The 27,274-nt window shown below is 44.9% G+C and overlaps 1 protein-coding gene across 7 annotated transcripts in view; it reads right to left on the reverse strand.

Moving 5' to 3' along the window:
• MTHFR (methylenetetrahydrofolate reductase) overlaps positions 1-27,274 on the reverse strand; it is a 199,940-nt gene that overhangs the window by 139,343 nt on the left and 33,323 nt on the right. For 5 of the 7 annotated variants that reach the window (XM_085844827.1, XM_085844829.1, XM_085844831.1 and 2 more), the window contains 4 exons: positions 21,598-21,862; positions 17,149-17,284; positions 16,911-17,013; positions 7,791-7,901 (listed from right to left, as the gene is read on the reverse strand). In XM_085844827.1, the coding sequence (XP_085700953.1) occupies positions 7,791-7,901; positions 16,911-17,013; positions 17,149-17,284; positions 21,598-21,860 (613 nt within the window). In that variant the 5' untranslated portion in view covers positions 21,861-21,862. Of the gene's footprint in view, positions 1-7,790; positions 7,902-16,910; positions 17,014-17,148; positions 17,285-21,597; positions 21,863-24,468; positions 24,567-27,274 lie in introns of those variants that run through there. The other 2 variants (XM_085844828.1, XM_085844834.1) reach the window with 2 other exon arrangements.

Genomic DNA, 27,274 nt, shown 5'->3' on the forward strand with positions numbered 1-27,274 from the left:
CTCTCCCCACTCACCCTTCGCCCAGCATTCACCCCCCTCACTCACCCTTCTCAAAGTTGCCCCCCCCCTCTCATCCACAAAGCTGCCTCCTTCCACTGCTCTCTCACCTCCATCTCTTCCTCCACCTCCTCAAATCCTCAACTGCCTTCTTCCCCCTCTCTTGTCCCCCCTCTCCACCAGCACCACAGAGCCTTTCCTCCTCCTCATCCGGCCCCCTCCCCTCGCTATTCTGCATTCCCCCACACTCCTTCACCAACCCTCCTTACCTCCCCCCTCATCCCTTGTCCGACCCTCGCCCCCCTCCCATCCCCTGCACCCAAAGCCTCCTCCCCCCCTCTTCATTAACAGTGTGCACCACAAATATCCGGGGTCTTCGCTCAAACCTTACAGATCTTTCATACAGGTTGCCACTGACAAATCAGATATAATCTGCCTAACAGAAACTTTCCTCCCTCAAGAAGTCTCTGACTCCCAAGTATCTCTCCCTGGTTACTCCCTCCTCCGGGATGACAGAACTGAGCCTTGTCCTGGTGGAGGAGTTGCTCTGTTAATCAAAGACTCTATTCCTCACTCTCCGTGCACTGTCCTCACTCCCCCACACCACCAGGAATATCTCTGGCTACGGCTTCCCTCCACTCCCACCTCATGTTTATACGTGTACTGTACCGTCCGTCCACCAAACAGTGATGACTCCATTTACACCTCACTATCCGAAAACATGGACCAACTTCTATCCTCTCATCCAAACTCTCTCTTCCTCATAAGTGGTGACTTCAATTGTCATCACGCCAGTTGGCTAGGTGTGGGTACCTCTCTCACCTGTCATGGCACTTCAGCAAAAGCTTTCTGTGAGTCATTAAGACTGACTCAATCGGTCAATTTCCCAACCCGGATATCAACCAATGGCACTCCATCTCTTCTGGATCTGATTTTGAAAAATTCCCCTGAAAATATCTGCTGTTCTTCCTCGCCTGCAATCGGTTATTCTGACCACGTGCTTGTCCAATTGGACATCTCTCTGGCTGTTATTAGAGACCCACCTCAGCGCCATCGAGTCTGGCATTTCACTCAAGCCGACTGGCAGAGTCTCTAAGCAGCCATCAAACTTCCAGACTGGTCTCCCATCTCCACTTTCTCCAGCATCACCTTCTCCTGGGAATTCTTTCAAAGAAACTTGCTCGCCCTCAAGCACAGATTTATCCCCTCTCATCTTCAGTTGTCCTACCCTTCTTCGCACCCATTGTTCACTGAAGCTTGTGGCGAGGCAGTTGACCTGAAACAACTTGCCTTCGCCTCTTGGAAAGCAAACCCAAATCAGAGTAATATTGTTATGAATCTGGAAACTTACTGCACACAACAGCCAGAGTCCCTATAGATCAGTTATATCGGTAAGTATTTGTTTCTAGTTAGGGTCCCATCCCTCGTCTAATGGGAATTAAATGTCCGTGCACTGCAGAGTTATTTTTATAGTTAGGATTTTTACATCCACAACGACAACAATGCCCATCTTCGCTCTCACAACACTCTGCTCACGGCACTCTTCGTGCGCTCGCCAGTGAGCGCATGTGGGCGGAGTCTAACATAGGCATGGCGTCCCTCTTTAGCCAATCGGCAAGAAGCGAGCTTCTCACCCGCCCCGTTTCCGACTCAACACAATCGCCATTACGCACGTGGCCAGAGGTGAGGAGGTGGGCGGAGCCACAAACGCCTCCGATCGGGACTCCGCCCAGAAGGGTGGGAGTTGCCCCACCTACTGTGGGCCTGTCCAATGGAGGACGGCCAGGGAATCGCGCGATGAGTCCAACCAATGAGGAGGCGAGTGGCCAGGAGAAGAAGCCCCTCCCTCCTGAGGAGAAAGTGTGGTTGTCTGGACCAGCCTTCGGGAGACGGTGTGCTCGTGGCAGGAGCGTTCGCGAGACAGAGATCGTGGCGTTTGTCAAGCAACCGGTCATCATGTGTGAGACATTTCCAACCTGGCATCTAAAGCCAGTGAGTGGTTGGCGACGAGGGCTCTGAAGACGGTCATGGTCGTGGACTTCGGGTCGTGGGTTGGAGTCCCACCGTGGTGGTTCAAAGTCGGTGTGGCCGCACGAAGCGGACAGGTACCACGGTCCGGCTTGACCGAGATAGACCCACGAGATCCATCTCTTCTTGGGGTGTGTGTGTCGGGGATTGAATGTACTCTAACAGCAACCAAGCATGTTCTTAGTGGTATGTTAAAAACTCTTGTGCTAATTGGAAATAGGGAAAGGATAAATCTTCCCAATGTTTATCTGTGCACTGTCAAAGAACTTGTTTTGCCAGCCTAAGGGCTGGCACAGTTACAACACAGCTGGCCTTGTTGAACGGGCAGCTGGGCTACCTGGAATCTGTTGGATGACTGCCCAGAACTGCTAAAGCCCAACAACATGTAGGAGGCAACCTTGCAAAGCCTGACAAGGGAAGGAAGGGAGTTGATTCTGTACGCTCTGTGCTCTGTTATCAGCAGAACTGGCAGGAGATTGCTAAAAAAACTAATGAATGGTAATAAATCCTCTTTGACAAGCAGTCATTCAGAGGTCACAGTAAACTGAATATAAGGCAGTGCTGAAAGCCAGCTCACCAGAGGATTAGGCTGGGTGGACTATTGTGTTCAAAGCCTGTTGTCTCCATATGCATATGTCTGATGTGTAATAAAACCTTCTCTACCAAGATCGGTGGAAACACAGATTGATCTTAATCATTGTGGACCTCACTTGGATCTCAACGTGTGTGTGTGTGTGTGTGTGTGTGTGTGTGTGTGTGTGTGTGTGTGTGTGTGTGTGTGTGTGTGTGTGTGTGTGTGTGTGTGTGTGTGTGTGTGTGTGTGTGTGTGTGTGTGTGTGTGTCCCTGAACCCTGTCTTTAAGTAAAACTGTGTAAGTGCTTTCTTTTGCTCATTGTACATTGCCTTGCTTAGCCGTGATAACTCTGCCCTTACGTGCTCCCCTCATTCCCCCGATTATTGTAAATAAATCCCCCTCTTGTTGAATGCCTCCCAGCTCGTCCTTGTGCTTTCTACCATTGGTTTGCCGTGCTGCGAATGGGAACTAGGAGGCCTCATTGCTGCCAAAATTGTACAATCGGCCTGGCAGGATTTTGGTACTCTCCGCTCGGGGTACGGCTCAGATCCGGCTCGGTAACGGCCCGGATCGCGCAGATCCTGCCGAGGATGAATTTCCACAGTAGTTTGGACGACATGGGTATTTAGGTAAATTGAAATTGGCAATCGACCCTATCCCACGTAGTCGACCTATTGGCGATCTTCAGTCCGATAAGGGACCCTTCGGCTCCAGAGTTATCCGGGGTGACGATCTATAAATTTCGGGTGTTTGGTGGAGCCGACTCTACTGCTTCACCGAGCAGTCGTGCTCACCACCGAGACCCAGCCCCACAACAATATCAGTTCCATCCATAAAACTCGGAAGAAGTGTGTATCTACCCTCAAGAGAGCCAGAAAACAACATCTTTCAAAGCTCAAGTCTGAACTCTCAAACCTCTCTCCCTCCTCCAAATCCTGGTGGCATCTAATCAAATCTGTTTCTGGTATATGTTTCTCCTCAACCTCCTCCCTTACCTCAAATGGCTGCACTGCTGATACCACACGAGAAAAGGCTGAATGCCTAAACTCGGTGTTTGCATCGAAATCGTGTCCAAAACCCATCGCTTTCTGCACCCACCTTACTCAGTTACACCCAATTGTCCCTGGACTCTGTCCTTTTCTCCTGACAAGGTGAAGAGCTTGCTGTCAAACCGCGACTCAGATTCTGCAACTGGTCCAGACGGCATCAGCCCACGTGTCCTAAAAACCTTCTCCTCTGCTCTTGCTCACCCCCTCTCTCTGTTCTATTCACCCTCTCATTTGCTTCAGGTCATCTGCCATTTGCATGGAAATCAGCAAACATTACCACTCTGCATAAAAAGGTGCAAAAACAGACCAATCAGCCTTTTCCCAATCATCAGCAAGGTTATGGAATCAAGACATTAAATTCAGACAAACCAAATCATCGCTTCAGACATTAAATCCTTCCTCTTCTCCAATGGCCTGATTTCCGATCATCAATTTGGTTTCAGACCAGGTCACTCTACCCTGGAAATGCTGCTTCTGCTCTCCCAACAATGGATGGAGGTCCTCAATGCCAGACATTAAATCAGAGCCGTATCCCTGGACATACCACGTGTTTTGACACGGTCTGACACCCTGCCCTGCTCACCAAACTCTCTTCCTATGGTATCCAAGGCCATCTCCACTCATGGCTCACAGACTTTCTCTCCTGTCGCAATTAACGTGTGGCCCTAAATGGAGTCCTTTCATCCCCTCTTCCTGTCCAGGCTGGAGTTCCTCAAGGTAGCGTTCTGGGCCCTGTTCTTTTTCTGGTTTTCATCATTGATCTCTCCGACTCTCTGGAAAATCGTCTTTATCTCTTTGCTGATGACTCCACCCTCTGCCGTACCATCTGCCATCCTTCAGATTGGCAAACAGCAGCTTCTTCGGTCACTGCAGATCTGGGTAAAGTCACAAACTGGTCCAACACGTGGAACATGTCTTTCAATCTGGACAAATCTCACTCTGTCTCTCTGAAAGGACCGTTTGGAACACCCCCTCCCCCCATCCACTTTCTCAACAATCCTCTGGAAGAAGTACTCTCTTTCAAGCTTCTGGGTCTCACCATCTGCCATGATCTTTCCTGGGAAAGCCACATTTCCAACCTGGCCTCCAAAGCCAGTCGCCGACTGGGAATCCTTGGTCGTGCAAAGTCCTTCCTCAGACCACCTGAGCTCCTGACCACTTACAAAGCTTTCGTCCGCAGCCTGATGGAGTACCGCTTTCCCCTCTGGGCTGGTGCTCCTGCCTCCCACCTTTCTTGGCTTCATGCTGTGGAAACCAAGGCATTTCGGATCATTGGCATCTCCTGCGATGAGGGCGAGTCTTTGGGCCTCTCACTCTCTCATCACAGGGAGGTCGGTGGTCTTTCTGTTTTCTACTGTCTCCTCCCCGGTCTCGCCCCCCCTGCTGTGTCTGCAATTTGTCCCCACCATATTTCCGCAGGGCGCTCAAGGCCCGCCAACAACCCCCTTCTGGTAAAACTACCAAAATCACGAATCACTGCTCACCTTCACCCTTTCATCCTCTTTTTTTCCGCCTTAGGAATAAACTCCCACACTCTGTCCAATTCCATTCTTCCCTCCAGGGTTTCAAAACAGCTGTTCACCACCACCTCTTATCGTCCTCTATTCAAATCCTCGATCTTTTCTACCCCCGTTAATCCACCCCAACCCCACCTCCTTCAAATTCCCTGCTTTCCTTCCTGAAAGCCCCTGTAATGTCCATCTTGTATACCCTGTGTTCTCCGCCCCATCCCTCTCCCTTCCACAGATCTAATGTCTCTGTTCCCCACTGTTTTGTCCTTCCCACTCCCACCCCTCTTGTCTCATGCCCCCCTTGCTGTGCATTGTGTTAGCGACAAGGTATACAAAAAAGCCTCATGACTCAGCTCCATCGTGGGAGACTTCAATAATCTTGAAGGCCTTGGTTTCCACGGCATCAAGCAGAGAAAGGCATGAGGCAGAGACACCAGTCCAGAGGGGAGAGAAGTATTCTATCAAGTTGAAAAAGAAGGCCTTGTATGTGAATCGAAGTTCAGGCATGTCAAGGAAGGACTTTGTACAATGCAGGAAGCTCAGTCGGTGGCTGGTTTTGGAGGACAACTTTGAAATGTGGTTTGCCCAAGACAGATCGTGGCTGATAGTGAAACCCAGGAGTTTGAGTGACTGAACTTCCTCAACAGGATTGTCAAGAAGAATATCATATGTCTGAGAATTACCAGTTTCTTGACAAAAACTCTGGCACACAACAAAAAAAAAGAGAGAAAAAAAGGTTGCGGCTTTGTTTTTGTTTTTTGATACAATGTCGAGGCTCGTATAAGAGCTAACCCACAGAACATATAACAAGGGGAGCAGGAGACAAGAGGGGCGGGAGAGGGAAGCACAAAACAGTGGGGGACAGAGACATTCGGAGATGTGTGGAAGGGAGAGGGTTGGGGCATGGTAAACAGGGTAAACAAGATGGACATACAGGGACTTTCAGGAAGGTGTGGAAGAAAAAATCAATTATATTCATTTGTTCTCAATTATATGCAGTTGTTGCGGTGTATTCACTTCTTGTTGTTGGTACTTTTCTTTATTGAACACCGTATAAAATAAGGTCTCACTTTTGTAATGGAATCAATTGACTCACTAAAATTCCCCTTTCCCCAACAGTCTTTTGATCTCTATAGTGATATAAATGAATATACAAGTAAAGTAGAATTGTATCTTACTAATTATGTGCTTCTATCTCACTGAAATGCATATAACCAAAACTAGTATCTCCAATGTTTAAATGGAATTGCCCAGCTGCTGAAAAGAAGAACGCCTTGCTTGGCCACTCATTGTCTAGCAGAAATTAGATAAAAACTGGAGCAAACGTCTTGCTGTTGAAGGAAAATTAAATAACTTTATTGTTTTTTTATGCCAACGGTCTTGCTCGCTGCATGGAAACAGGCTTGGTGTTTTGAGAATGCATGTTCAAAGTGATTACCTCATGTATCTCTTCTCTCTTCTCTCTTCCCCAAACTTATCATCCTTTCTTCAAGGCTGACCTGGTTGTTGGTCCTGAAAACTTTTGCCATGAGAGTTATTCTTTCACCTCCCTCCCAAAGTAGCCATGTTTGCAGTTCTTGGTTCCCTTCATTTACCCTTGCCAGATGTTTAGCCCTGCCCTGTCTTTTTCTATTCAAAATAGTATAAAGAGGATAGCGATATGCATTTTTAGGAAAAAGAGGATCGTGTTTGATATTGCTTGGCTTGTATTTCCTTCTTTCTCATGCGCATATTTGTTGTTGTTTGTTGTTAATAAATGGTCTCAGACTCTGACGGAGAAGAACTGAATTTCTTCCACAAAGGAAAGCAGGGAATTTGAAGGAGGTGGGTTTGAGGTGGATTAACAAGGGGAGAAAGGATCGTGGTTTTGGATTGGGGAAGATAAGAGGTGGTGGTGAACAGCTATTTTGAAGACCTGGAGGGAAGAGTGGGATTGAAGAGTGTGGGAGTTTGTTTCAGAGGCGGCGGGAAAAAAAAGAAAAAAAGAATAAAAGAGTAAAGGTGAGCAATGATTCTTGATTTTGGCAGTTTCACCAGAAGGGCTTTTTGGCGGACCTTGAACGCCCTGCGGAAATATAGGGGAGACAGAGCACAGACAGAGTGGGGGGTGGGGGGAGCAAGGCCGGAGAGGAAATGGTAGAAGACAGAAAGACCACCAACCTACCTGCAGTGAGAGAGTCAGAGACCCAAAGACTCAGCTTCATCGTGGGAGATACCAATGATTCGAAAAGCCTTGGTTTCCACAGTGTGAAGCTGAACTAGGTATGAGGCAGGAGCAACACCGCAGAGGGGAGAGCGGTTCACGCAAATGAGTGTGTATATAGCTAAGATTAATCACACACACAAATGGGTATAACTGAGAAATTGAAAATGAGAGAAGTAAGCAACAGCCCATATTTACAGGCAGAAAAACTTTATAAATGCTTCTATTCATGTGGAGTATAAGAGATTAATGCATCAAGTCCATGGTTAAGAGACTATAGAGGAAACGAAGGTGGGGAGGTATAGGTGGAAAAGAGAGGTGTGGTGGGAAGAGACTGGGTGGGGTCCAATCTCATCACACTGAGTTACACTTCAATATATAATCTGCCATTAAAATATTTTTCCGAAATCAACACCATTTGGCTTCACCTGCAACACCAATGTCGAAGTAATCTCCAAACTCTGTACGAATATGTCGAACCAAGTCGCCTGCATGATGAAATCCTTCACTGGAGTCCTTGCATTCTTCCTGCAAACGATCTGTTGAGAGGTCGAAAGTGGACACAAAGAAAAGAGTTGGTATTTAGTGAAAATTAATAAAGACAGAATGGCTCAAAAAAAAAAATACGATTTTGATGAAACAAAAGACCTCTTGTAAATAGCAATGACTGACGTATTCTCAATACATTAAAACCTGGACTAAAGCTACGACTTGAAGCTGTTGGTTCAATGTTCAAGGCAAGTTTTACAATGATTAATTAAACAAATTGTGGGGTTTAAAGTTAAAGGGATCCTTTGTGGTAAGCAGCGACATCCTGACCAACCGTTCCTTATCAACCATTTAATTGGAGTGCTTGTGTGAGTGCACAAAACACTTGCCGAGTGCCCATTGTCGACATAGGTAGAGTGCTACATCGTTCTGTGCAAATTGTTCACTCTCTGCGGACACTTTTGCCACGCCATGTCACCCTGAGCGAGTGGTCCGTCACCCTGAGCGAATGGTCCGTGCTCCGTCACCCTGAGCGAGTGGTCCGTGCTCCGTCACCCTGAGCGAGTGGTCCGTGCTCCGTCACCCTGAGCGAGTGGTCCGTGCTCCGTCACCCTGAGCGAGTGGTCCGTGCTCCGTCACCCTGAGCGAGTGGTCCGTGCTCCGTCACCCTGAGCGAGTGGTCCGTGCTCCGTCACCCTGAGCGAGTGGTCCGTGCTCCGTCACCCTGAGCGAGTGGTCCGTGCTCCGTCACCCTGAGCGAGTGGTCCGTGCTCCGTCACCCTGAGCGAGTGGTCCGTGCTCCGTCACCCTGAGCGAGTGGTCCGTGCTCCGTCACCCTGAGCGAGTGGTCCGTGCTCCGTCACCCTGAGCGAGTGGTCCGTGCTCCGTCACCCTGAACGAGTGGTCCGTGCTCCGTCAACCTGAATGAGTGGTCCGTGCTCCGTCAGCCTGAACGAGTGGTCCGTGCTCCGTCAGCCTGAACGAGTGGTCCGTGCTCCGTCAGCCTGAACGAGTGGTCCGTGCTCCGTCAGCCTGAACGAGTGGTCCGTGCTCCGTCACCCTGAACGAGTGGTCCGTGCTCCGTCACCCTGAACGAGTGGTCCGTGCTCCGTCACTCTGAGCGAGTGGTCCGTGCTCCGTCACCCTGAGCGAGTGGTTTGTGCTCCGTCACCCTGAGCGAGTGGTTCGTGCTCTGTCAACATTAGTTGACACCTGTGGTTGAGCACCTGTGGTTGAGCGGGGGGTGGATCACGAGGGCATGTCATGCCCTGTGCGGGGGAGGGGGTGCAAAGGATAAAGAGGACATCTTTTCTTTGTTCAAAAAAAGTCCCGAAAGAGTCCCGTGGGAGTCCCGTGGTAGGGTTGAGTTCGTGGGCTGAGTTCGTGGGAGTCCTGTGGCAGAGTTCGTGTGCTGAGTCCCGTGGGAGGAGTAAGCTTTTTTCTTCGGCAGTTGGGGGAGTCGGGAGGAAGCCAGAAGCCAAGGAGCTGCGTGGAAGTCCGGGCGTCGCGAAGGAGACGCGAGCTGGAGGCGCAGCCTTGCCTGCTGTGTCGCGCAAACCGCGCATTCGTGTGGAGAGAGCCGGAGAGAGCTCGCCTGCCACACGGAAGGCCCGAGCTCGACCGCGGCTACGCTAGCTGCCATGGGGAAGGAGCATCGTGGGTCGCCCAAGCGCGTTCGTGTGGAGAGAGCCGGAGAGAGCTCGCCTGCCACACGGAAGGCCCAAGCTCAACCGCGGCTACGCTAGCTGCTGTGGGGACGGGACGTCACGGGTCGCCCAAGCCAGACACCACGAGGGTGCAGGTAACCTGCAACGGTCTCGTGGGACTCGTTCGGTCTGCCAAGTCCCACGCCATAAAGACCCAAGAGGTCCAGTCTGACCCCATTGCCTTTGATGGGGTCTTTTTCCTGCTTTTCTTTCGAATGAATGTTGTGGGGGTTGCGACTCGACTTGCGGCTCCGTTCAGAGCGGTCGGTTGGCGGCTGACCCCCGGCCAGTAACAATATATACTAGTACGTGCCCGTAAAAAAAAAAAATAATAATAATAATAATAATAATAAATAAATATTCAAACCGCGAGCAACAAACAACAACCACACAGGCCGTTTCTTCGCTCTCGTGTGCCCGCACGTGCGTGGCCTGGAAGTTGGCATATTATTCGCAGTTACGATTATTCGCAATTTAGTTTTAATACCAATTATTCAATTAGCGCCAATGTATTTTACCTTTTCGCAATGTCGTGGCAAGGAAAAACAAAAAGAGAAGAGAAGAGAGAGAGAGAGAGAAAAAAATTACTTCCTGGTTCAGAGCATACCAGCACTCTGATGTTACCGAAATTTATGCACCGTCTAATATGAAAACGATCATAACTTGGGGCATTGTGTTTATCTATAAATGCGCATAAGAAATCGAAAAATTATTAGAATACACGAAGTCATTACTCTCCGGAAGCCCTATGCCAAATCAGTATGCCTATGCCAAATCAGTATGTGGATCATAACGGATTATCCGCTGTGGCGACCCCTAACGGGAGCAGCCGAAAGAAGAAGATCTTCTACTAGTACGTGCATGGCCGTACGTGCAAAAGAAAAATATATATATTTCCAACCGTGTGCCAGAAACAACAACCACACTGGCCGTTCCTTCGTTCTTGCGTGCCCGTACGTGCAAACCAAAAAAAAAACTCAGAAAACCACACAGGCCGTTCCTTCGCTCTCGTAAATGACGACTGGATTGGGGCATTGTGTTTAAAATGTGCATAAGAAATCGAGAAATTATTAGAATACAGTAAGTCATCACGTTCCGGAAGTCCATACGTTGTAACCCGTAATGGGGAACGCGGCTGAGCTTCCCTTCCCCATCGGCCACGCCCACGCAACAGCGTGTCTTGTCATTGGTTTGGTAAATAAATGGCCATAACTTGGGAAGCACTTGTCCGATTAATATCAAACCTTGAAAAGGCACATCCTCAGGTCCCCAGCAATATATCTGGCAAGATTCAATTAGATCGGACCAGCGGTTGTCGAGAAACAGCGGTCACAGACACACACACACACACACACACACACACACACACAGACACACACACACACACACACACACACACACACACACACACACAGACACACACACACACACACACACACACAGACACACACACAGACACACACACAGATTGCTGGAATTATAGATAGATAGATATATATGTGTGTATGGACGGTGTTTGTCTTTGGATGTGTCCTGGTGGTGTTTTTCGTCCGGACGAGAGTTTGGCTTTGGACGTGTCCCAGCGATGTTTGTCTCCGGACTGTGTTTATAGTTTGAGTGGTTGAAAATGTATTTCAGACATTACTTTGTTTCTATCTTCACTGTTATTCTATGCAGAATCATTTTGATGAAACAGTATGAATTGTAATTAACGCTCCACCTCATGCTGCCTTCCCTTCCCCCACCCCTCCTCGCTCCCCCTCCCTCCTCTCTCCTCTCTCCCCCTTCCTCCTCTATCCTTTCCCGTCCACCTCTTCACTCTCCCACCACCACTCTCTCCATCTTCCCCCCTATATTTCTCCCTCTCCCCTTTAGTATTACCGTCAGCGAAGCGACAGGTGTTATTTGCAAGTTGAATAATAATAAACGTCATGGGTCAAGGTCAAGTGTCTGATCATATGTCGATTATTAATTACGTAACACACCAGTACACAAACACGACAAAAAAAAATGCACCACACAACTGCACAAACACCACACAAAACAAGTCCTGGTGAGGGTCTGCAATCTGATTGCTATTTTTCTTGTTTAATTTTCAAGAGAGGGGTGGGGTGAGAGAGTCAACATTTCAACCTTGCCTGGCATAAAGGGTAATTTGGTGAGTTTGCAATCATACACAAGGTTGCGATGGGGCTGCCAAGCAAAGGGTGGTGGTGAGGGCAGGGAGAGCATTGTGGGGATGCTAGATTGAGTCAAGTACTGACAATGATGCTTGGTGTTGGCTTAATGGCTGGAGTGGTGGGCTTGGGTTCCTCAGGATCCTGGGGTCCTGAGTTCATTAATACCAGGTGGAGTTGACTCAGCCTGTCATCCTTCTGAGGTTGGCAAAAATTTGTACCAGCTTGCTGGTATCCTGTGTTGGAGTGGTGACTCGTCCAGGATTGTGCCTAATAGCCCAGGACACTGCATAGGCAGCACCAACGCTCTTTTTTATATTATTTTTTAATGCATTGTTGTGGTCCAAATGGATGGACGGACTGACAATGAGTCTAGTTATGCCAGTGGGAACTCATTTCAAGCATAGGGCCATGCATATATGAATGTGGAAAACAGGCGAACACCTTCACGCAGTCCATCATAAATACTGTTAACGTCTTTCTATTTCTCTTAGCTTCTCACATTATGCTGGAACATAATGTATATGTCTTGCTGCATGCTTTCACTACATCCTGGTGGCTGTATAAAACTCATTGGTGCAGACTAGTTTGACAGGCCTGACTCACTCTGTTAGCTAGTGTCGAAGTTGATTTCCTCTTAAAGTATTTTTAATTGTTGTGAATGAATAAAGACATTGTCTCTCAATCACAAAATATGAATTGAACTTTGCTAACATGCTGCATTCAGAAGAATACCATTGTAAACATAATTATCCATGTCTTCTGTTACATTTGCTTTCTGAAAAACATACATCTGCATTCTGTTACATTTGATTTGTGATATTAATTTGACATTTGTCAGTTACATTAATTAAAACGATGTAACAACCTGGAAATGTTGCATAAGTTCCAGAAACACATGTTTTTCACTTAGTACATGATTAAATATAACTTTATATATTTCTTATTTAGTTCACAAACTTCATGAATATAATGCATGACTTTGCTGTAGAGGCATTGTGAAAGCTCCAATGAGAGGTGCCAGTCAGAATGTCAGAATGTAATGTTCTTTATCAACGCTGACAACCTTAAGCAATAATTCACTCCCTTAATATGTGCAACTGTCTGCACCTCCAAACTCTGTGGGACCTTGAGGGGCTGTTTATGCTCTTTTCTGATTGGCTGCACTTGGACCTTGCCTTCCAGAACCAACATTGTTTGGACTCTGTTCTGTTCCTTTCCCAATAGGAGAAAGAGTTATTTTGACTTTCGCTTTAAGAAAAGTTACTCCTTCCCAGATAAAAGTCTATTTCTCTTTATCCTGCTTGTTCAATCATTTTCCCCACTGCTCCCTGCTTGGAATAGGGCATCAATTTGAGAGTTTCATTCATGGAGAGTTCTCCCGCATGTATGTACGTAACAGGACTGATAAACCACAGCTTCGTGATAAACACGTACAATACTAATAAACTACAGCTTCGTGATAAACACGTACAATGCTGATAAACTACAGGTTCGTGATAAACACGTACAATACTGATAAACTACAGGATCTTGATAAACTACAGGTTCGTGATAAACACGTACAATACTGATAAACTACAGGTTCGTGATAAACACGTACAACACTGATAAACTACAGGATCGTGATAAACACGTACAATACTGAGAAACTACAGGATCGTGATAAACACGTACAATACTGATAAACTACAGGTTCGTGATAAACACGTACAACATTGATAAACTACAGGATCGTGATAAACACGTACAATACTGATAAACTACAGGTTCGTGATAAACACGTACAGTACTGATAAACAACAGGTTCGTGATAAACACGTACAACACTGATAAACACGTACAGTACTGATAAACTACAGGTTCGTGATAAACACGTACAGGACTGAGAAACGACAGGATCGTGATAAACACGTACTATTCTGAAAAACTACAGGTTCGTGATAAACACGTACAATACTGATAAACTACAGGTTCGTGATAAACACGTACAATACTGATAAACTACAGGTTCGTGATAAACACGTACAATACTGATAAACTACAGGTTCGTGATAAACACGGACTATACTGATAAACTACAGGTTCGTGATAAACACGGACAAAACTGATAAACTGCAGGTTCGTGATAAACACGTACAGTACTGATAAACTACAGGTTCGTGATAAACACGTACAATACTGATAAACTACAGGTTTGTGATAAACAAGTACAACACTGATAAACACGTACAGTACTGATAAACTACAGGTTCGTGATAAACACGTACAGTACTGATAAACTACAGGTTCGCGATAAACACATACAGTACTGATAAACTACAGGTTTGTGATAAACAAGTACAACACTGATAAACACGTACAGTACTGATAAACTACAGGTTTGTGATGAACAAGTACAACACTGATAAACACATACAGTACTGATAAACTACAGGTTCGTGATAAACACGTACAATACTGATAAATTACAGGTTCGTGATAAACACAAACAATACTGATAAACTACAGGTTCGCGATAAACACGTACAGTACTGATAAACTACAGGTTTGTGATAAACAAGTACAACACTGATAAACACGTACAGTACTGATAAACTACAGGTTCGTGATAAACAGGTACAGTACTGATAAACTACAGGTTCGTGATAAACACATACAATACTGATAAACTACAGGTTCGCGATAAACACGTACAGTACTGATAAACTACAGGTTTGTGATAAACACGTACAATACTGATAAACTACAGGTTTGTGATAAACAAGTACAACACTGATAAACACGTACAGTACTGATAAACTACAGGTTCGTGATAAACAGGTACAGTACTGATAAACTACAGGTTCGTGATAAACACGTACAGTACTGATAAACTAGAGGTTCGTGATAAACACATACAATACTGATAAACTACAGGTTCGCGATAAACACGTACAGTACTGATAAACTACAGGTTTGTGATAAACAAGTACAACACTGATAAACACGTACAGTACTGATAAACTACAGGTTTGTGATGAACAAGTACAACACTGATAAACACGTACAGTACTGATAAACTACAGGTTCGCGATAAACACGTACGGTACTGATAAACTACAGGTTTGTGATAAACAAGTACAACACTGATAAACACGTACAGTACTGATAAACTTCAGGTTCGTGATAAACACGTCCAGTACTGATAAACTACAGGTTCGTGATAAACACGTACAGGACTGATAAACTACAGGTTCGTGGTAAACACGTACAGTACTGATAAACTACAGGTTCGTGATAAACACGTACAGTACTGATAAACTACAGGTTCGTGATAAACACGTACAGCACTGATAAACTACAGGTTCGTGATAAACACGTACTATTCTGAAAAACTACAGGTTCGTGATAAACACGTACAATACTGATAAACTACAGGTTTGTGATAAACAAGTACAACACTGATAAACACGTACAATACTGATAAACTACAGGTTCGTGATAAACACGTACAATACTGATAAACTACAGGTTCGTGATAAACACGAACAGCATTGATAAACTACAGGTTCGTGATAAACACAAACAGCATTGATAAACTACAGGTTCGTGATAAACACAAACAGCATTGATAAACTACAGGTTCGTGATAAACACGTACAGTACTGATAAACTACAGGTTCGTGATAAACACGTACAGTACTGATAAACTACAGGTTCGTGATAAACACGTACAGTACTGATAAACTACAGGTTCGTGATAAACACATACAATACTGATAAACTACAGGTTCGCGATAAACACGTACAGTACTGATAAACTACAGGTTTGTGATAAACAAGTACAACACTGATAAACACGTACAGTACTGATAAACTACAGGTTTGTGATGAACAAGTACAACACTGATAAACACGTACAGTACTGATAAACTACAGGTTCGCGATAAACACGTACGGTACTGATAAACTACAGGTTTGTGATAAACAAGTACAACACTGATAAACACGTACAGTACTGATAAACTACAGGTTCGTGATAAACACGTACAGTACTGATAAACTACAGGTTCGTGATAAACACGTACAGTACTGATAAACTACAGGTTCGTGATAAACACGTACAGTACTGATAAACTTCAGGTTCGTGATAAACACGTCCAGTACTGATAAACTACAGGTTCGTGATAAACACGTACAGGACTGATAAACTACAGGTTCGTGATAAACACGTACAGGACTGATAAACTACAGGTTCGTGATAAACACGTACAGTACTGATAAACTTCAGGTTCGTGATAAACACGTCCAGTACTGATAAACTACAGGTTCGTGATAAACACGTACAGGACTGATAAACTACAGGTTCGTGGTAAACACGTACAGTACTGATAAACTACAGGTTCGTGATAAACACGTACAGTACTGATAAACTACAGGTTCGTGATAAACACGTACAATACTGATAAACTACAGGTTCGTGATAAACACGTACAATACTGATAAACTACAGGTTCGTGATAAACACAAACAGCATTGATAAACTACAGGTTCGTGATAAACACGTGCAGTACTGATAAACTACAGGTTCCTGATAAACACGTACAATACTGATAAACTACAGGTTCGTGATAAACACGTACAATACTGATAAACTACAGGTTCGTGATAAACACATACAATACTGATAAACTACAGGTTCGTGATAAACACGTACAATACTGATAAACTACAGGTTCGTGATAAACACATGCAGTACTGATAAACTACAGGTTCGTGATAAACACGTACAATACTGATAAACTACAGGTTCCTGATAAACACGTACAATACTGATAAACTACAGGTTCCTGATAAACACGTACAATACTGATAAACTACAGGTTCGTGATAAACACATGTAGTACTGATAAACACATACAGTACTGATGAACTACAGTTCATGTTCCAATTCATGTTCAAAATTTTACATTCAAATGAAATCAAGTAGTTCATCAATCATCGACCAATGTTTGTAAACAGTCTGACAAAGTGAACTCATTGCTTCACTGCTTTTTTTCTTCATGTGCAGAATAATGAAACGTCAAAATACTGGAACATATTAAAGATCATGAATGGTTTGATGGGGAAAAGTACTGGATGTCAACAGATACTGGATGAATGGAGGCCTCAAAGGGCCAGAGTGAGACCTGACCTCCCCGCAGTGCCATCAAGTTGCGCAGGCCCACATTCTTCACTTTCTGCAGGTTATGAGAGACCTGAGCCGTACTCTGTCCGAAGGAAGTCATATGTAGTACCTGTAGAACAGCAAATAACGGTTAGCACAAATCTGCAGCATCACCACATTTTTCACAGAAAATCTTGAACAGCACAAAGTCCCTCGAAAGCAAATATGAAAGTGAAATAAAATTCCATCCTTTTGAATCCCATACCGTCTCAAGACCACAATAGGCTGCTGCAATGCTTGCAATACGCAATGAAGATGTCTCCCTCTCTCCAGCAGGGTCTCCCGATTGATGCCAAGTTACATCTACAAAGAGTGGTCCACCCAGAGCCATGCGATCAAATCTGCAAATCAAACATCAAAAATTACATTTACTCCCATCAGTGGCATTGACACGTTTTAAAAAATAACCTGTACAAAGCAAATTGGAAAGGCTTTCTTCCACTTTGGAGCCTTCATGCAACCTGCAACAAGTACATCATTTTCCATTCAACTTCCACATTTCATGTATCAGCAATAGTCATGGAACTTTGTTTTATCCCCCTTACCTCATATGCTCTAGTTTTGGAGGTTTTGTGTAAACTACAAATCAGCTATCTCTAACTGCCAGTCACCGTTTTGGGGATTGGGGGGGGGGGCGGGGGGAGGAGCAAAATTAATCCCAAATTGTAAACTTCATTTTGATTCGTTCATTTTTATTTTGATACCAAAGTCTGGGCTCATGGAAAAACTTTTTAAAAAGCAGAGAGCAACAGTTATACAGATTGATGGAGGATAAAAGGTAAACCAAAAACATGCTGCACTTCAACCCGAGTTGGCCTGCAAAAATAGGAGAGGGAAAAAAGAGAAAATGGGAGAGGTGGAATATCAGATTGGAGAAAAGATCTGGGGGAAGCGTAAGGTGACAGTGGGCAGCACTCTTATGAAACATGATGGAAGAGCAAGTGGCAACATGCACCGAGTTGGATCCACAGATAAGTGGAGAAGGGTGAAGGCATGGAGGTGAGAATCCAGCTTAGACTTTGGGAGGGTCGTCAGGTGTGGGATTCACACAACCTAGAGTGTTACAGATGAAACTAGATGAGGAGCACTCGGTAGAGTGCAAAACCTCCGCCGCCAATACTGCTAGGTCACTCAAGTGAACCTGATATCCTATTCATTCAAACTGACGTCAACAGTGCTCACAGAGTTATAGTTTGCAACTTTCCCTTTTACTTTTAACTTTTACATACTCAATTCATTCGTCATAACTAGATTCCTTGAGACAGAAATTGATTTTACGTGGGTATATCCACCTGAAGTTCCAAAATCAGCCGCAATTATAATTTTGGCATGTTTTTTTGTTGGAAATCACTTATAACATGTAGAAATGCCAAAAAATATCGAAATTTTGTTGAAAAAAATTTGCAAAATTATCTTTTTCTCTAACAATTTTTTTTTGGGGGGGGGTTGGAAATCACTTGAAACATGTAGAAATGCAAAAAAAAAAAAAATTCAAATATTTTTTCAAATTGGCTGCCATAGCGGCCATGTCGGATTTTGGACCAAGTCCAAAATCTAATGGCATGATCCTTGGACCAGACCTAACCCCCCCCCCCCACCAAGTTTCGTCGAAATCCGTCGAGGAGTTTTTCCATAATACTGTTCACAAACAAACAAACAAACAAACAGAAAGGGGTGAAAACAGTAACCTCCATCCATCTTCGATGGCGGAGGTTAATAAGGGAAGATGATGCAAATGGATAGATGCCTGAAGTGAGGAAATAATAAAAAACAGAGTCCATCAACCTGCCTGTACACAGAGGGTTGGAAGCAGACCCTGGGCCTCCTGGCCTCCTGGCCTCCAGCCAGGAGGCTTGGCCTCCGGTGAACAATATAAAAAACGATGAACTTGAACATCTCCAGGGAAGCAAGATGGTCTCATAGTTCAGAGTAAGGAGCACCAGACTCCATTGGACTTGGGATGAAGGTCTTGCACATCATGATGAGCTCTGCGTGTCTCAGAATAGATCGGCTCATCGAACAATCCCAAAGTCTTGCCCAGCCTTCGAAGTTAGTTTCGAGAAATGCTCCTTCCAAGACAGGCTGTGACAGATAATAAGGCCTCGGAACTCGAGGGATTACAACACTTCCATGAGTTGACGAGAAACGTACACTGGAAGTTTGACAGCTTTTTCTTATGGAGGAGAAGAGTGAGAGCTTGTGACTTTCCTACATTCAGACATGCTCCAAGTCACTGACTGACATCCCCAACCCCACTGCCCCCCTCAGATTTGTAGACACGGGAAGGGGGGTCATGACAACCTGCCACTAAATTCTGTTTTCATTTTTGAAGAGTAAACTTTTGCATCCTGTGAAAGTTGGTGAGAGGTTGGAAGAGAAGAGATTGACAGGTTTTTGTGCATCCATTTATTTGAATTTATATGTCCAACAAGTTAATTCATAATACTTGGTGTAGTTCTATGATTTTTAGCTTACCTGGAACAGCGCGTCGTCCGTCAGTCCGTCCACAAATACTTTCAACTTCTTCTCTAAAACTACGCATACGATTTCGATGAAACTTTACTACAATGTTCATCACCATGTATGTACCAAAGTATGCTCATGACATTAAAAAAATTCCGGGTGTAACGGGGTTTACGGAGGTGTTGCCACCCAAAATAGGTATTTGCTTTTTTCTCCGAAACTACACTCAAAATTTTGATTAAACTTTACTACAACCTTCTACATAAACCCCCCACCCACAATCTACTTTCTCAACAATCCTCTTGAAGAAGTCCTTTCATTCAAGATTCTGGGTCTCACTACCTGCCATGACCTTTCCTGGGAAAGCCACATTTCCAAGCTGGCCTCCAAAGCCAGTCACCAACTGGGCATGCTCCATCATTCAAAGTCCTTCCTCAGCCCATCTGAGCTCCTGACCACATACAAAGCTTTCGTCCGCAGCCTGATAGAGCACTGCTCTCCCCTCTGGGCTAGTGCTCCTGCCTCTCACCTTTCTCGGCTTCATGCTGTGGAAACCAAGGCATTTAGGATCATTGGTATCTCCCGCGGTGAGGCTGAGTCTTTGGCAATCTCACTCTCTCACCGCAGGCAGGTCGGTGGTCTTTCTGTCTTCTACTGTCACCTCTCTGGCCTCCCCCCACTCTGTCTGCGATACGCCCCCACCATATTTCCGCAGGGTGCTCAAGGTCCACCAGCAACCCCTTTTCTGGTAAAACTAGGAAAAATTAAGTCCCTGCTCACCTTCACTCTTTCATTCATCTTTTTCCCCACCTTTAGAACAAACTCACACACTCTCTTCAATCCCACTCTTCCCTCCAGATCTTCAAAACAGCTGTTCACTACCATCTCTTATCTTCCCCCATCCAAACCTTCAATCTTTTCTACACCCGCTAATCCACCCCAAACCCACCTCCTTCAAATTCCGTGCTTTCCTTCCTGAAAGTCCCTGTTGTGTAAGGACCTGAAAGCCCCTGTGGTGTCCATCTTGTATACCCCGTGTTCCCTGTCCCATCTCTCTCCCTTCCACAGAACTCCTAATATCTTTGTTCCCCACTGTTTTGTGCTTCCCTCTCCCGTCCCTCTTGTCTCCTGCTCCCCTTGTTATACATTCTGTGTATTAGCTCTTATACGAGCCTAGACATTGTGTATATATATATATATATATATTTTTTTTTTTTTTAAACCCTTCATCATCTGTGATGTACCAAAGTTTGTTCACGACATTAAAAATAAAAACGTAGGGGCAATACCCCTGGGCGCTCACCTCGTAGCAGCTGCATAATATAACCAGGGAACCACTGCCTGGCATGGACATCACGGGTGATAAAGTTTGTGGTCAAGTTTTATCGAAATTGTGTGTGTGGTTTCAGAGAAGAAAGGAAATACATATTTTGGGAGCAACCCCCCTTACACCCCCGAGGAGCCCAATTTTTCTAATGTCATGAACAAACTTTGGTAAGTCATAGGTAATGAAGGTTGTGGTCAAGTGTCATCGAAAATGTGTGTGTCATTTCTGAGAAGAAAGCAAATACCTATTTTGGTGGGCAATCCCCATAGACCTCCCCAGGACCCGATTTTTTAATGCCATGAACAAACTTGGGTACATACATGGTGACGAACATTGTGGTCAAGTTTTATCGAAATTGTACGTGTATTTTCAGAGAAGAAGTTGAAAGTATTTGTGGACGGATGGATGGACACGCCATCCCATAAGCTCCCCGAACTACGTTCTAGGTGAGCTAGAAATCAGGGTCTCAGTGATATATGGTGGGGTTGCCCCCCCCCAAAAAAGATATGTATTTGTTCTGCATCAAATATGATATGTATCAAAATATGCATCATCGTGGGAATATATTTTGAGGTCAGGTTAGGGTTAGGGCTAACCCAACCCCGAACAGCCCTTCTTCAAAGCAAGAGCGAGTGGTATTCAAGCTTCTCAACCCTAAACGTAAAAGTTTGTTCAATATCTTCCTATGAAGGATTCACACCCAAATATTGCTTCACCTTTTTTGTGTCTGAATATGGTTAACATACCTCTGTTAATATTTGGTTGAAAAAAATTATCCCTATTTTTACATATTATATATTTTATACACACTGAAACCGACTCAAGTCTAAATAACGAAAATTTCTGTTGAAGGTGAATAAAAACCTTGCAATGAGGTTCGTTGCTCCGTTTGGAGTGCGGGGAGGAAAGAACTCAAAAGAGAACCATGGGTCCCCAGAGGTAAGACGATGTTCCATTGCTTCTCTCAGGCGAAGTCCTCGGCGAAAATGTTTAGCATGCGCACGGAATTGAGGATGGCCCTCGTTTGAATGGTCTGTGTCATTGCACGAGAGCTTTTCCTTTATTTGGTCATCTTGTTTCAAATTATTTTCATGAGATTTCAACGTCTGCAGGTTTGGTTTCACCATAGCTGTGAAAGACATGAAAAAGATGACATAAACAACAGTAAACAACCCTTAACTCCTTCAAGCCTTGAAGTAGCTCAATATTAGGTTATTGGCAGGATTGACCAGCCCTTCAACATGCCAACCTCCTTGGGGATTCAGCATATTCATCAGAGTCCTCTTGAACCTCAGAAGGCGAGGAGGAGCTCAACAATTTTTCCTCTTTACACTTTCTATACATTGTACAATTTCCTGCTATGATCAGAAACATAAAAAGGGCAATGGCATTTTGATGTTTTCATGTCAGGTCAATGCAAACGTGAATAAAAGTTGTTTATGACCTTTCAAGTTACTCCAGCATACATATTGTTGCGGTTCTGCAAAACCACATGCCTCTAAGGCAACGACACCCAGCATACATGATCCCCAGGCAGTTATTTCATTAGTCTTCGAGCAGTGAGACTTTCCCCTCATGTCTAATGGGTTAACGGGATGAAGTGCGTTGCGTGGGTCTTCGAGCTGGGTCTAATTATATCTCTATCTTCCATTCAATCCTGATTTTTATTCCAACCCTTTCTTTTTACCCATGAAACAAATCAAAGCAGGCACCGTACCCAGACGGCCGCCTGTGAAGATCACAACTATGTGATAACAAGATTGTACGGGACACACGTGGCGCTCCCTTTCATTTGAATCTGCATCTAATAATTATACGTCTTCTTTTCAATCCTGATTTACATCCAACCCTTTCCTTTCATCCATGATACAAAGTGAAGCAGGCACAAATGCACGATAACAGACACGTGCGGAGCCCTGTGATAATCACCACCGCACTGTAAGGGAGGCGCATGGCGCACCTCTTCATTCAGGTCTGCGCGCTGATTTACAACGGCGTCTCACAATCGACCTTCGCTCGCCACCTTGGCCACAAATATCTCTCGCAAACGGCAGAGGACATCCCACGCCTCCTCGCACCTTTGCATCAATGCAGTCGCCACCAAGCAGAGGCGTGCTGCACGGCCCAGACCGCTCAGGCCATGTGGCGTGCAAACGGAACAAGCACGTTGACCAGCACCAACCGCATCTCGCCAGGGGTACCCAAACGGGCATGCGGGACCGACGGGACCCTCGTCCAGTCGCCGGAACACGGCCCGGGAGTTCGGTGCAAGGCGATTCATGTCGCGGTGTTTGGTGCAAGGCAATTCTACAGCTCGGCCATATCGTGCCGGTTTTGCGAATGGGACCACTTCCGGCCGTAGGAGCCTGGCAGGGCAGGTCCAGGGTTCAATAGGAGCGCACGATTCGGGTGACGACGCATCGCTTCAAGTCGTCACGCCACCCTACACCACAGGGCTAATAAAAAGGCGGATCGTGAAGCTGTTCGGTCTCTCTCCCTCGACCTCTGCATTAGCCTGCTGACTCCATCTGCCTCGCCTGCTGGCTCCGTCCACTCTACCCGCCTTCCTCGCCTGCTGACTCCGCCTGTCTCGCCTGCTGACTCCGTCTGTTTCACCTGCTGGCGTCCATCCACTTGTCCGCCTTCCTCGCCTGCTGACCGCCTGCTGGCTCCCCCCACTCCGTCTGCCTTCCTTGCCTGCTGATTCCACCCGTCTCACCTACTGGCATCTGCCCACTCCACCCGCCTTCTTCACCTGCTGGCGTCCGCCCACTTGTCCGCCTTCCTTGCCTGTGTGCTCCGCCCAATCTCTGAACCAGTGTGGAGCACGTGCTTCCACGAGCCCCGGCACAGTAATTAGCAGGAGACAACGTGGTGACTCTCAAGGTGAGATCGCTCGGCGGAGCATCCCCCAAATCGTACTGGATAGCACGGTCGGCCAACCATTCAAAGTACTGTGAGGTTGTTAGTCCTCATCTCCTCTTCTTCCTTCTGAATAATAACATCTTCATTGGGTTTGTGTGTATATGTGATGGTGCCTGTCCTAGCTTAAGTTAAGCGTGTAAAATACATCATGGGATAAGTCTGCTCTGTATCTGCTTTTGTAAATTGCTTGCCTTTTTGTCGCACCCCACAAATTCCTTGCTATCCCTGCTGTACATAACAATAAACCCCATTCACTGTGCCACATAACTTTCCTCGCCGATTGTTAATAAATGCTTGTATAGAAATGTTCCCAGCTCATTTTTGTCTTTTCCTTCATTGGTCCAGCATGACCCGTATCCTAGCCAAGCCAGGACGTAATCTCCCAACGATCCATTCTTCGAACCAGTACGTTCCTTGGCAGTTCCGCTCGGCTGCATCTGATCCGGTAAGTTGACCCGGTTTGGACAAGGCATGCCAAGGGCGTGTCCCCGAGTAGTTAGGTCACGTGAACATTTTAGGTAACCGGTGAACATCAGACGGAGAACCCAAAGTCAAGTGGTTCAGTTATTGGCATTCACGGTCAGTTAGCATACCCGCCACGTCAAGGAGTTATCCGTGTGCGATGCCCTGTAATTCCGGAGAGTCTGGTGGAAACCCTAGGTAGCCTTCCTCCACCCCCCCCCCCCCCGGTGGTCTTCTTGCCCCGACTCCAGCTCCACAACAATATTATTCTGGCAGATTTGTGCTTCCTTGAAGGAAAATAATTTTGAAGATAAAGCTCAAGATATCATTAGCTTTTTGGTGTGTCACCTGTTTTCTTTCTCTTTGGGCTTTGCAGGTTGTTGAAGTTGCCAGTTTGTTTTGCTCGTTTGTGGGAAACTACTGACGTGACTGGTCAAATAGTGTGGCTGGGGGTGGTGCGAAGACAAAGCTTTTACTCGGGCAATGCATTACTCCATGATGGAAATGCTTGGAAGTATTCAAAAACATGGCAACACAAGAAAATCTTTGTCCTCTTATGCTATGTAAACTGCTCAAAAAACGGTCTGAATAAGATATCTTTGTTTGAACAAATTCTGTACAACTTACAGCAATGGCATGTGCTGAACATTGAAAGCTCAATGGTTAATTTGGTCAACCAACAAAAAACAATTGTGGCTATCTCCATGGAGATATCTATGTGTCACTGCCATCCACCGTTATGATCTGAACTCTATCTCCCGAGTCAATAAGCAAAGGAAATGTTTAAAAATTACTGTTCACATGTCCATTGTCAAGCATTCCTGAAAGATCCACGTCAACTCATGACGCTCACGAATTGGAATGGCAAAGTAGCAGAAGTGAATGAACATGTTTTAATTGCCATCTGCTATAGTGGAAACAAGAGCTCCAACAAAATAAATATTAATTAGAAACTAGAATTGTGACTGTTACCTTCAACAGAGGAGACGGTATTGCATTTGAGTCAGGTTGTTTGTTACTTGGCAAAAAAAATTTTTTTTGCAAGTATGTTGATCGCCTCCGTTTGTGTGTGTGTATGATTGTGTGTGTGTGATTGTGTGTGTGTGATTGTGTGTGTCTATCCGCTCGCCTCCAGCCCAAACCGCTCAACCGATCGTTCTGAAATTTTCAGATTAATGTCACCGACCCTGTGACGTTTCGCATTGAAGTTTTGTAAAATTCGGTCGACCGAAAAGGCCTACATAAGCCAATTGGCCAATTTGAGCCAAATTTTTATAAAATCCTCAAATTTCATCCGATTGACTTGAAAGTTGAAAAGGATTTGCATACCAGGTAAGTGCATTCAACCACTTATTACTTTTGAGGTTATCATAGTTCAAAAGGTCAATAAAGGCCATAAGGTCAACCAAAATAGGCCAAATTTTTTAATTGCTTCTAAAATTGACAATTTTCATCTGATTGACTTGAAATTTGAAGACCATTTGCATATCTGGTCGATGAACTCAACCACCTATTAATTTTGAAGTCAATATGGACCAAAAGGTCAACATAAGTCTAATTTCTAAAATTGATAAATCGGGCCAAAAACTAAATATATCACTTTATCTCAAAAAGTTGTGGACAAGTTCTGACAAAACAAGGTGGATGAGAAAACAAGTTGGTTCAGATTCAGCCCATCAGTGGGATACAAAACGTGAACCGTTCCACGTGGCAGAGGTGTATGCTCTATCAAGTGCCACTCTACTTTGCGCCGTTTTGCCAAGTTGTCACTCCATGAGCGATTTTTTTATTTGTTACTTGCAAAATCGAAGATTTTTCAAGTATATTAGTTAGTCAATTTTGGTATTCTGTCTGTCTGTCTGTTTGTTTGTTTGTGTGTTTGTTTACCCTGTAGCAGCAACACTGTTTCAGCAATCATGACCAAACTGGGTATAGAAGTCCGCCATGGTCCAACTTCGACACTTGTCGTTTTTGGTGAATCGAGGTCAAAGGTCAAGGTCACAAATTCTTATTTTCGCAATAACGTCCACTAAAATGGTCATATCGACTTCAAACCAAATCCAAAATGTGCATCTTCCAATTCTGCATCCAACCACATGTCTCATTGGGGGTGTCACACCAACACCCTTCTTAGCGGTCGGGGGTCGAATGTCAGGGGGGTTGGGTCAAAAATTTCAAATTGCGATAAAAATGCCATTTCAAGTCCGATTGACTTCCAAGTTATGATCATGACCAAACTAAGTGCTATAACTCATTAAACAGTAGCACTATCGACTTATAAGAACCAAATTGATTTCCAGGTTTTTGTTTTTTCAGAGATCATGGAGATATGACAAAGTTATTCCGGCAATTCCTTGCTCAACGAGCAATTTCATTTGTTTGTTTGTCGCCTACAGGTCACAATTTTAAACCGATCTTCATGAAAGTTTGTCATAACATAGGTTATGCATATCTGCATTAGGAGTCACACCAATGGTGAAAATTTTGTCTCAAACCCAACAAGCGGTTGCAGAGAAAAACACTACAGTTCTGTGCGGCCAAACAAACGAACAAATCAACAGACAAACAAGAAGACGACGTCATGCAGAGCATGATACTTGCAAAATCCAGAAAACACCCCTCGTCGAGCACGTTAGTGGACTCATCCACAAGATAGTGCTGAGTGCCTCCAAAAACTTGGTCAATGCTGTCCCCTGTATTGATCAATCGTATCGATTTTATCATCGTATAACTAACTTTGCTTTAAGACAAAATGAGTGAGTGTCATGGAAGGTGTGAAAAAGAGGAAGATGACCGATTACCGCCACTTTGACCCATTAGTCATGGCGAATCTGAACTGTTCAGCCAGGGAAGACAACGACAAATTGCAGGAAACTTCCAAGAACGCAGGAAATGCAGTTTCTGATGATCAATTTTTCAAAAAATGGGGAAGCCTATTGTTTTTGCGGTCAAAAGGTCAACATAGGCCAAAGGTCAACAACTTCGATGAGATTTCGAAAATCCTCAAATCTCATCTGATTGACTTGAAATTTAAAGAGGATATACCATTCAGATGAATTAATTAAACCAGGTGAGATTCTAAAATTTTCATATGATTGACTTAAAATTTGAAGAGGATTTATACATCAGGTCACTGACTTCAACCACCAATTAT

Source organism: Eptatretus burgeri, chromosome 11, assembly GCF_056783735.1.
Source record: "Eptatretus burgeri isolate ZD-2024b chromosome 11, Ebu_testis_v1, whole genome shotgun sequence".
NCBI classification, from domain to species: domain Eukaryota; kingdom Metazoa; phylum Chordata; class Myxini; order Myxiniformes; family Myxinidae; genus Eptatretus; species Eptatretus burgeri.